General features: G+C 36.0%; 1 protein-coding gene across 1 annotated transcript; it reads right to left on the reverse strand.

The window, feature by feature from the left end:
• Positions 1-2,968: 2,968 nt before the first annotated feature.
• Positions 2,969-9,339, reverse strand: LOC126977683 (PR domain zinc finger protein 14-like). The gene has a single exon (XM_050826411.1). The coding sequence runs from the start codon at positions 9,131-9,133 to the stop codon at positions 8,594-8,596; it is 540 nt and encodes a 179-aa protein (XP_050682368.1). The 5' UTR covers positions 9,134-9,339; the 3' UTR covers positions 2,969-8,593.
• Positions 9,340-12,663: the final 3,324 nt, after the last annotated feature.

A 12,663-nucleotide genomic window follows, 5' to 3' on the forward strand; every position in this document is an offset into this window, starting at 1 on the left:
ATTTTGACCAATCGTCAGGCCATATTCCAGTCTCCCATATTTTACAGCAGATGGTATATAAAATATCAACTCCAGGTTCTCCCATCGCTTTGAGGACTTCTATTGGGATCTCATCACAACCTATGGCTTTATTGCATTTGAGGTCTGTAATTGCTGCTCGTACTTCATCCCGCATGATGTCGGGTTCACGGTCAAGTATGTTGTGGGGAGAACATGTGAAGCTTAGTACCAACCCTTTGTTATACTTAACTAATAATAAATAAAATATAATGAAAAATACAAAGTGACTTACAAATCACGAGTGTAAATCGTAGGTACCTGTCATGTACACTAACGTAATAAATATGGCCTGTTGTCATAACGTATAAACCATCTAAAAACTATTTTTAATCTTTAGAAGTTCATAAAATCATTTATAGTAAGGTAGTTCGTATCACTCACATATCCAGCCTATCACATATCCTTCAGCACATCAATTTTAATGAATATCAGTCATGCCATTCTTAATCTATAAAAGTACATACAGACTGACCAACTAAATACAAGGAAACAAGTTGTTAACTACACACCCGTTAAATATAAGTTGTGTTGAACAACAAACTTGAAGTCAAGGTTACTATATAATATATTAAAACGGAGCAGATATGTTACTAGCCCATGCATAACATGGAATAACCCTAGGTGGAACCCGTGCTAAGAGCAACAAATGTGGGGCTTAATACCTAGTACTGGAAGGTGCTCTACGCAACAAAGGAAGGGTCACTGGAAGGAAAGGTTTCCGACATGTTCAAAATTAAAATTCAAATTCAAATATTTTTATTAAAAATAGGATTTATAATCATTTATTGAACGTCAAAATCTACCACCCATTCAAAAGAGACTGCCTCAGACCTGAGAAGAATGGGCGCAAGAAACTCAGCGGGCTTTTTTTTTATATAAAATATGGATTACAATGTAATATCGTACAATAAACATTTATAATTAAAGAGCCTGAGGGTGTTCGCTTTAATCCCAGTCCGTGGTGTCATTGAGAAAATCGTTTATGCTATAATAACCTTTCCCACACAAACGTTTCTTAACAATTCTTTTAAATTTCGTAACACATTTGTTTTGTACATTTTCTGGGATCATATTGTAGAAGCATATACATCGACCCAACCGAGTAGTAGGCATAACAAGTTTATGTTTGTTCCTCGTGTTAACATTATGAATGTCACAGTTTCTAGAAAATTCCTCAATGTGCTTATGAACATACAAAACATTATCAAAAATGTATTGAGAAGCAACAGTCAAAATGTTTATTTCTTTAAATTTTTCTCTTAATGATTCTTTAGGACTGAGGTTATAAATCGCGCGAATAGCCCTCTTCTGCAGCACAAAGATAGTATTAATATCGGCCGCACTGGACATGGACTTCCATGCAGTCAAGCGACCGTCATGAATCAGGGACCCGGGACTAAAGGAAACACGCTACGGCTTCATGCCCCAAAATGATGATATAAAGGGCCAAAGCTTAGGAGCGTCATAGATCCCTTCAGGCGACGAAAGGAATAGACTCCGGTGGTTCTTGCCGCAGGCTGAAACACCCTACCAGAACATAAGCCGACATCAGTCTTTCACCTCCGGAGAGTAGCAATGATGCTCCAAAGAAAAGCAAGGGCGAAGATACTGATAATCTCAACCACACGAAGGCTGCGATTGTAATAAGCACCTGGGGCAAATTAACAGATTTAAACCATTCCGGGACACTGTTTCCAAAACAAGCACCTGTGTCGTCGGAATTACAAGGCAGATGAAACGTTTCTAAATCTCTTCTGTGATTGCGGCTCACTGGTGCATAAAAACACCTTGAAAAATACATCTTACTTCCAAGTGTTGTTTGTGATACTCGCGTTAGATACTGTGCTACGTAAATTCTGTTAGGCTTGATGATGATGTTTAGTAATGTGCATGACGCAACGAATGAATGTAGTAATTTTTTATGAGTAAAACATATTTAAAAGTAACTAATTAGTAATAGAATAATTACTAAAACACCATAGATATTACGAAAAAGAATTTTTAAATAGACTACAGACAATTTTTACGGCTGACCGCATTTTGGCGGCTTGTCGTATTTTACACAGATAAAGATTTTATAATAAAATATTTTTACTTTTATAGTCTGTAACCTTTCATTTAGATATATTGTGTAGCTAGCCCTCGTTAGAGTAAAAGTTTTCTGTGAACTAGTCTTACTTAGTGTATTTTTTTTTTGTAGTGTAAAAGCAGCCAAAGAGAATTTAAACACTACAAGCAGCCATGTCTGCTTGCCGCACAACGGTACTTTTGTTATACAGACATAATATTGTCTGCTTGCCACTTCGCTGATAAGCGGTGAATAGAATAGTTCAATCCTGGACACATAGGATCAATAGAGACTATGGACTAATATATTAGTCACTCTTCCCAATTAACAATAATAAATAGATGGATCCATACCTATATGGATCCATCTATTTATGATATCTTAAGTACATTATCATCTTCGCCACCATCTGGATGTGTGGCTTTCCTTCACAGTGTGGTTTTCAAGGAGCTTTCTTCCGCGTACTACAAAGCTGTGGAATGAGCTTCCTTGTGTGGTGTTTCCGGGGCAATACGACATACACTTCCTTAAAGGCTGGTAATGCTCCTGTGAGTCCTCTGGTGTTGCAAGAGAATGTGGGCGGCGGTGATCACTTAACACCAGGTGACCCGTTAGTACCAATAACCGAGTACACTTCTAATACATATAAAAGTCGCAGTACAACCAATACAGTCAACCGACTGCGGTCAGCGGGCGCGGGATACTCAAAGCTCATTGGTCAGGTCTAAATATTATATTGAGCTGTGTTACGGCTACTGTTTATATATATATATATATATATATGATGATTATATACGATGATTTGTGATAAATGTCAAAATTACAATGAAAACAACAAAATACATCGAAAATAAATCAAATTTAATACAAAACTAAAACATAAATCACTACAATTACAATATCTGTCATGTACCATTAAAATAAGTTAAAAAAAAACTATTCTAACGCATAAGGTTTACTTATTATAAGCTCATTTATAAAAATTGAGTACACATCAAAACTTTTTAAAAGGGAATAAACAAAGATTTACACTTAAGTAGAATATTGAAACTGATTGTTCATATAGAAATAAAGATAATCAAAATCCGAAGTTTGTTCGCCGAAACTTGATAGGTATTATGAACGACTCGAGATAGCGACTGTCGCTTCATCATCCCTATGTTTGTGGTAGGGGGGACGCAGTAGTTGTTTAAGCACAAGGTCATCAGCGGCGGTCGGTAGTTAAGCTAAAAAATGATTAGCAAACCGTATTTTGCAATAAACTTAAAACTCTCTAAATAAGCGACCTAGACCTTCCGCAACTGCGAGTAATTTATATTATGGACAAAAAAAAATTTTTTTATGACAATTAGGGACGAGACGAGCAGGATGTTCAGCTGATGGTAATTGATACACGCTGCCTAATAGAATGCAGTGTCATTCAAGATTAGAAGAAAACCCCAATAATTCTGAGTGGCACTACAATTGCGCTCGTCACCATGAGATATAAACTGTTTAGTCTCATTTCCCAAGTAATTTCACTAGCTACGGCGCCCTGAAGATCAAACACAGTAATGCTTACACATTACTGCTTCACGGCAAAAATAGGCGCCGTTGTGGTAGCCATAATCTAGCCACCATCCTGTGAAAAGGAGCCTCCCACTGGTATAGCTCCCAACAGTATTTTATAATAATGAAGTAAATAATAAGTATCCAATTTCGGCGAACAATTAAGATATACCTAAATAATAATATTTACAAATTACATTTCTAATACCAATATAAATAAACAAAGTAATTAAATAAAATCTTAAAAAATAAGATGTTACATTCACTCAATAACAATGTTATTTTTTTTAACAAAATATAAACTAACCATTAGTTTGGTGGTATACATCCATCTATATATATGTGTTAGTTACATTCAGTTATGAGTGTATAAAAAAGTACATAAGTAACAAATAAGATTTAATATAAAAATATAGGTAGTACATATTCAAACAAAAAAACTTTCCAAAATGAAAGATCTCATTACATTCATATTTATACACCTATCAATTAAATAACTAAGAGCCCTTGCACACCACGTTTTCTTGAAGTCACGATCCAAACGCTGCTTAACTGAAAAATGGCAGATTACCTGCGAGACCAACGCACGAATCACTCCCTACCGACGTGAGCAACTCTCATTGCAAAGTAAAACGTGACCGTATCATCAATCGAATGACCTTGCTAAGTCAACAAGGCCTTTCACATGATAATGGATGCATCAAATAAGTATTTTTACATTTCTTTATAAGCAAAAGTATTTGGAGCAACGTAAGATGTGTTGCCTCGATTGATGTTAATACTGTTAGCTGGCGTCTAATAATTCTCGCTGTACATGTGTAATTTAACTACACAAAATAAACTCCAACGTCGCGTCTGCCTCAATGTAACAGCACATCGACAGGATATAAATAGACAACACCCGCATTCAACTTTATAAACGTGTGAATATGTAAATTGATTGCGATAAGATTGCAATCGCCATAACCCGCAGTGCGTTCCAGCTATATGAAACGTGCGTCAAAAACGCACTGAAAAAACGAGGTGTGCAAGGACCCTAAGAGTTCATAAAATGTGTGACAATTTTAAGAAGTTACACTTCTTTAGCATACCATAAGGCTTCTACACAGGTATCTAAATATAACATGGGCTTCCTTCTAAATGAATAAATATATGCATGTACAACAGCCCGTTCAGGCCACTTATTGTGTACGGATGAAAAAGCAAGGTGAAAGAAGATAAGCCTTTGCTGATGATGAAGAATTCTCAGAATTTTTGGAGACTTACAGCAGGTGAATAGATACCAACTGTATGCCATGAAGTCGACCAAGAAGACCAACTGCGGGCTCTTTTTTAGATTTGACCAGACCTGTATGTCGTAACCATAGGTGACAATCATAAAAGATTGGCCATATTATGAATATATTCTTTAATGATACTTTAACAGTTACAAATTCACTACTTACTAAAGTTACATAACATTAATTATTATTATTCTTATTTAATTCATATACCTAGTTATAATATCTATCGTTAGATACAATTACATGGTGACATATATATATTTAGTGGACGAAAAATAATTTACCAAACCTTAATAGAAATTCTTAATGGGTTTTACTATAATCTTAATCTAAAATAAATATAAATTGTGAAAGCTAGTAGAGTTATTTATGCACCAACTCAGATCTGTTTTAGAAGCCTTTGATATATTCTTGGCAGACTACCTTAAGTTGCAAATATATAGGCCATACAATCCAAAGGGATTCTGATCATATTAAAGAAGTTTTGAAAGCAGACTATTGGAGATACCAAAGTAAGTATTGTTACATGTAGTATGTTGTGGTAAATAGTTGTATGTTCAAGATTTTTGTATTTTCTGGTGTGATATATTATTTGTAATGCAATGTTTGAGTGTATAATTAGTTTAAGATTGATTTGTTTGTTTGCTGTGTTTGTTAGTAACTGTTGCATTGTTGCATTAGATAGTTGTTATATGTGGTAAATAAATAAATAAAAAAAGGTATATGCAGGCTATTTTGATCAACTTGACAAATCTATTTGGTGTGAAAACACCTTGGATTCAAGCCCTTTTAAGTCCAGTGCCAAAGGGTAAATTTTACACATACCTTTTCAATATCTTTGCACATGTATATATAGTAGGAAGAGGGAAAACATTTGTTGGTGTATGGCGGTAATCGAACCAGTGTCTCACAGATGGGATACGATTTAGAATCCATCGGCGTGATATTTAACAAAACAAGGTTACTACTACATCAGAAAAAAAATCATGAATACAATGGTGGTATTCATTTTGCGAGGAAACTTTCACTTTATGAGATATGAATTTTTAAAGTTTTAATATTTCATTGATTTTAACCACTTTATGAAGTTTGACTTTGACAGTTAGTGATTGCAATGATAAATATTTTAAGACTTTAGATTTTGTTCATACAAAATAATAATAACAAGCTAAAACTTATCTGGAAACGAAATCGTTTTCCACAAACAAAAGGTAGGTTAGATTAGGTACGAACATAAATACATGAGCCCGGCCGCAGGCGGGGCACCAACTAGTATTTACAGTAATATTTCAGTTAACAGAATCTAGATAAGGCTCAAGGTAATATACAGAATTTAAGTAATTAATACAACTAATTAAATTGTGTCATTTAAATGTAATATAATAATTTTTGAACATTTTGAGGTTATGATATAAAAAATCTGATTTTTAGAGTTTCCTTACCCTGACAGTGCTGTAGAGGGCAAAGGGCACACCTCCCCCTCCCTCCCAACCCTCAAATTCATGGCAAGGCAACAGCACTCACCTTTGAGGGACTCTTAGTAAAATGAAACAAGCAGAAGGCCTATTTGATCTACAATACATATATAATTTAGTAGGATTACTAATAATAAAAGAGGAAGGATGAAAAATATATCAGGTCCTCTCATCGGGTGTCTAGCCCATTTCTATTTTAGACTCTATTGCATTAGCAACCTGATAAACGGAGCAAAATTATCACTACATGGTACTCAAAAGTTAGCAAGAGAAATAGAGGTAGGTAAATTAGAAGATGGGCAGATGAAATTGTGAAAATAGCTGAAAGAACCTGGACTAGACTAACTGCAAATACAGAAGAGTGGAGAAGAATAGGGGAGGCCTTTGCCCAGAGGAACACAGACAATTGACTATTTAGATAGGTGTCGTGTATTAGGTTTAATTTTTGTTTGAATAAAAGGCTATTATAATAAGGATGTCAAAGCCAGTCATATATGAGACAAACTATGTGCAAGCTTCAAACAAGAGATGCAAGAATTGTATTGTTTGTAGCAGCAGCAACATATTTTTTAATTTACTTGGAAGCAATTTAGGAAATAACTATATTAGTTTGTCTTATGTATGTTGTCATATAAACAACATAGTAAGAAACACTTTCAAAATTTTAAGTGTCTGTTATAGTATGTGAGATACATCTAGTTGCCAGTGCAGTGGAGTCTAACGGCCGTTCTCAATATACTATCTACAGATAGAGATAAATTAGTACCTTCTACTGTCAGTAATTAGCTGTCAATAATCTGAAGCTGTCCCAATATATCCGATAAGTCATTCTTATTGCTAGTTCAATAGTTGTTGCAATTTCCATACAAACTTCTATCCCTGGTAAGCTATATGTTGTGCCATTGTCAGACCGTGTGTACGGATAAGATTAGTCGATAAGTTTTGATACAGAAAAGTCAATGATAGTTAAATTTTTTATTTCTCAAGTAGGCCACAACCAGAGATAGTCTGAATATTGGGAATGGCCGTTAGTAATAATGGTATTATTAGAATATGGACCCCTGAAATATGTGTAGACACTTAACTTCCATGTGGTGGACCCCTGGTAACTGGGACCCTGTCTAAAATAATGTGTAATTTTTTTATGAAAATATACAACACAAATATTCTGATCTGCACTACAATAATTGTGCTTGTCTACTACAACATATGATGTTAAGTCTTGTTTGCAAAGTATTTTCACTAGCTATGGCGCCCTTGAGAGTGAAACACAATAATGTTTACACATTACTGCTTCACCATGTGGTACCCATAACCTAGCTGGCATCCTGTGCAATGGGGGGCTCCCATTGGTAAAAACCATGGCAGTCCAAAATCAATTTCTACCCTTTTATTGAAAATCAAATATAATAAACCGTAAACACATTTTTTTATATAATATATATATATATATATACTTTCAATGATGCAAATAGAAATGGTTCCTTTCTTACTTCATCACACCAATTTTATTATTTTTATTCAATTACAGTAGAGCCTCTTTTATTCAGACTTATTAGTGCAAATTCCTTACTCATTAGAAAATTATTATATATATACATATTTCTGTCTTGTTATATAGTATTTATAATCATTGAATTAATATTGATCTCTGCTGCACTCCAACTAGATACAACACTACCTAAGAACAACAGCTTATTTATTATAGCAACTATTAGATGCTTGTGAGTGTGGCACCTTGACACTCAATGGCATCTTTCAAAGTTTACATTGAAATTAATAAAATTTAAAATATTTACTGATGACATGTGATCTTAGTGTGTTTCTTATTTCTTGTAGTAATATTTTTAGAATGTATTATTATGCAACCCGGCATTTTCGAGAGAGGGACTGCCTACTTGGGTGTAGCAGTAGTTGCCACACTTTGCAACTGGCAATAGTTGTTTTTATTTGTCAATAATCTATTTATATGCCTGTTTGTCAGGATTAGACAGACAGACATATAAATAGATAGAAATAAAAAGCCCTACTGTACTGAATAAATTTTTGTCTGCTAAATAATATAAAATTAAATTTTTTACCTTGTTAAGTGAATTAAAATGTTGCATATTTTCTATTACAATTATGGGTGGATATTTACATTAGAAATCCTGTACAAGTCATAATCTTTTGTGGATTCGGTTCAAATGACTGACCAATGACTGTCTGGCTTTGAATTTCAGTGAACAGAAATCACATTCAAATGTTATGTTTTTATATGTATGTTTATTATTGTAATGTTTATTCAAGCCTTCCTTACTTGTGAATTTCTTCTGACATTTAATACAAGAGTTCTCGGCCATAATCTGTTTTAGTTTCAAATGACGACGCAAGCAGTACCGAGACTTGAACGTAATAGAACATGTTTCGCATTTTGACTTGCTTTTCATCTGATGATGAGTTTGACAATGAAGGTCCAGGCTGCTTTTCTTGTTGAAAATTATCTGGCAGTCGTTACACTCGAAGGTAGCCTGCTTTTGTTGGCTTTGATGATTGGACGTCATATGTCGAAAAAAGTGACTATTCTGAGTGAATTTCACACAGCAATATTGGCAGGTGTAAATGAAATTCCGATCTTCGTAAGGCAAATCCTCCTTTCGTCGCAGCGCTGGACGGGTTATCCGAATCCTTGGCCCAGTTCTGGCTGGTTTTTTATTCATAGCTACTTGCTTTTACTACTTCTAGTAATAATGTATTAGAAATTACTATACACGTAGGCGAACTTTTGGTCTCGTTAAAACTTCTCGTGTAGCATAGAACAAATAAAAATCTTACCGAGCGTAAGAAGTATTGGACTAATTGAGTAAAAATTAATTTTTATTACTAATAAAACAAGAATTTCAGCTAAAACAATGAAATGCCTAACGTAAATGAAAGATGAAAGTTTTGATATGTCAATCTAGTATCCACCAGTTTCAAATTTCATTCAATCAAGATGTCAAAGTTTCTTTGACCTCTGTCACACTGACATTAGAGATAGTATTAGGACTTACAAAATAGGTAGGTACCTGAAAAAAAATAGCGGGAAACCTCAAATCAGTCGCACGTACTTTTTGATAATTTTTCATTTTATTTTGAATTTCATGTAAATTTTTAGATATTTAGATAGTTTGTATTAAAGTGTAAATTTTGTTTATTTTTTGTAAATTTCATCCTATTGTTAAGTCTTCTTTTCTTCACTTTTCTTTCATGACATGATGGACCCCCCAGGTGATCCTTGGGTGACAGCCCCCGATAAAGGTCATGTAGTGATAATAACGAACAATGAAGATGGTAGTACAATGGATACAGATGGTTTTGTGTCTCAGACATCTAGTGGCCGTAAAAGAGTGTTAGCTCGGCCCAGATTCTGCAGGCACTGTAATAAAAGACGAAGTGATAAGAAGGATACTAAGGAAAGTGATTGCCAATGTGTAGAAAATAATGATAAACAAATTCCTTCCAAACTCGATTCCTGCAATAATTCTTCTACTGTAGTAGAGACCAAACAAAAAAATAACACTGATACTCCGCCACAGCCACAGCCTGTTTGAAGGCTGTTATATAACTCATTCGATGCTGCTCCTTATGTTGTACACGTTCAAAAACTGTTTTCATCTCCGGACTATAATGTTACTTTACAACCAGTTACATTTGTACGCTTTCTCAAAAGAAATTATAAATAAAATATTGTGAATGGAAGTTAAAAAAGGACCGGAATAGGTTATCTATTTCTTTTTCTAAGCACCAAGATGCAAATGACTTTGTTGAAAACAAAAATTTTGAAAGTGAAATATATAAGGCTTTTATTCCATCATTTTCTGTGAGTAGAATAAGAATAGTCTAGAGGAGTACCAGCTAAATGGTCCGAAGAGGAAATAAAAGATAATGTTTCTGTACCTATTGGCTGCGGCCCAATCATAAAAATTAGGAGACGAAAACGGAAGATGATGATTGATGGACAAAACCATCTATAATGTACTGAGTCTGTAGTATTTACTTTTGATGGTCAGTTTTTGCCTAAGCGAGTTTATATGTGCGACACTGCTCTTACTGTAGACTTGTATAGATATCCTACTATACAATGCTACAATTGTTGTCGGTTCGGTCATATGAAATCTCAATGCAGATCTAAACCAAGATGTTTCAGGTGTGGTCAAGGACATACTGGTGATAACTGCTCTATTCAAGAATATTTTATATCTTGTTGTTTATGTAAAGGTTCCCATATTGCAACTGATAAAAAATGTTTAGAATATGAAAGAGCTTTAAAGGAATCAATGGCTAAAGATTGTATTACCTATTCAGAATCTTCAAAGTTAAATCCATCTGTCTCTCGAATTTCTTATGCAGATTCATTGCTCTCATCACCTAACATCACTTTTCCAACCCAGCATCAACATTCTACTCCTAAAGGTATAAATAGTACTTCATATCATCAAAAAAAAAACTGTTTATCAATGCCCTACACTCAGCAAAGGGTATGACAAATCAGCTCACCAAGAAATTTTAAGGGATTTTAATACTCACTGGAAAACTCAGTAATTGATTTAATAATTTGTCTTATAAAATCTCTTAGACAAACGAATAAATTTACACCATCCATCGCTGCCTTATTAGTTTCTGCAATTACTCAAATTTATAAACCAAATAATGGACCGAGTTCTTCAATGGAATTGTCAAAGCATCACTCCTAAAAAAGTGATTTTAATTACTTATTAAATAAATATGAACTTTATATCTAAGCTCTTCAATAGACTTAGTTGAAACCAGGATCTTTATTTAAGATTCGTGGTTATTCATGTCTCGGGGAGATCGTGTGCATGGGCATGGCGGAGTAGTCAAGCTTGTGAAACACCCTCTTTCCTTCTCTATCCCTTCTCATCGCTGATAAATTTAAAAACTTAGTTGAACTTAAATGCAAAAGGTACAATAGTTTTATTAGTGCTTAGAACGTGTGCCCCTGAGTTGACGCCGGTGCTAACGCGTTTATTCCGGCACTCTTATTCCAAAGGCGTAGTCCCTGACTCATGGAGTTTAGCCCTTGTCCATCCGATCCAAAAAAAAGGAGACAGTTCGGATCCGGCGAACTACAGGCCTATTTCTATCACCTCCCTGCTCTCTAAAATCATGGAGAGCATTATTAGCCGCCAGCTTTTAGTATACCTAGAGGGTCACCAGTTGACCGACAGTACGGCTTTCGCCATGGACGGTCGGCAGGTGATCTTCTGGTATACCTAACACATAGATGGGCTGCGGCTATTGAAAGCAAGGGGGAAGGCCTGGCAGTTAGCCTGGATATAGCGAAGGCCTTTGATCGTGAATGGCACAAGGCGCTCCTCTCAAAACTTCCATCATTTGGGCTTCCCGAGAGCTTGTGCAAGTGGACCTCCAGCTTCCTCACTGGGCGTAGCATACAGGTCGTTGTCGACGGATATTGCTCGAACCCGAAGCCCGTGAATGCTGGAGTGCCCCAAGGCTGTGTGCTATCTCCTACGCTGTTTCTTCTGCATATCAATGATATGTTGGACACCTCCAACATACATTGCTATGCGGACGACAGCACTGGTGATGCCGTATACACGGGCCATGCAGGTCTCTCTCGGGGAATCGTCAACCAGTGCCGGGAGAAACTTGTGTCTTCTATCGAGTCCTCTCTCGAGAAGGTCGCGGAATGGGGTAAATTGAACCTTGTCCAATTTAACCCCCAGAAGACTCAAGTTTGCGCGTTACACGTTACCACTAAAAAAAACCCCATTTGTCGTATCACCGCTCTTCGAGAACACTTCTCTTAAAGCCTCGCCTAGTATCGGAATACTGGGTCTCGAAATCTCGAGCGATTGCCAATTCCGTGGCCATCTGGAGGGCAAAGCCAAATTGGCTTCGAAGAAGCTGGGCGTCATCAATAGAGCACGGCAATACTTCAAGGCCCACATTCTAGCGCTCTACAAAGCGCAGGTCCGGCCACACATGGAGTATTGCTGTATCATCTCTGGTCTGGCGCACCCCAGTATCTGCTCGATCCATTTGACCGCGTGCAACGTAGAGTAGCTCGAATTGTCGGGGACTCAGTGCTCTATGAACGGCTGGATCTCTTGGCGTTGCGTAGAGACGTCGCATCATTGTGCGTCTTCTACCGCATTTATCACGGCGAGTGTTCCGAAGAGCTGTTTAACCTGATTCCTACCGCCGAATTCCACCTTCGCACGAC

Source organism: Leptidea sinapis, chromosome 2 (assembly GCF_905404315.1).
Source record: "Leptidea sinapis chromosome 2, ilLepSina1.1, whole genome shotgun sequence".
Classification (NCBI taxonomy): Eukaryota; Metazoa; Arthropoda; class Insecta; order Lepidoptera; family Pieridae; genus Leptidea; species Leptidea sinapis.

What these genes read in the sequence shown, in the direction of transcription:
- LOC126977683 (XM_050826411.1), bottom strand. Translation starts at nt 9,133, where the DNA reads ATGAATAAAAAACCAGCCAGAACTGGGCCAAGGATTCGGATAACCCGT.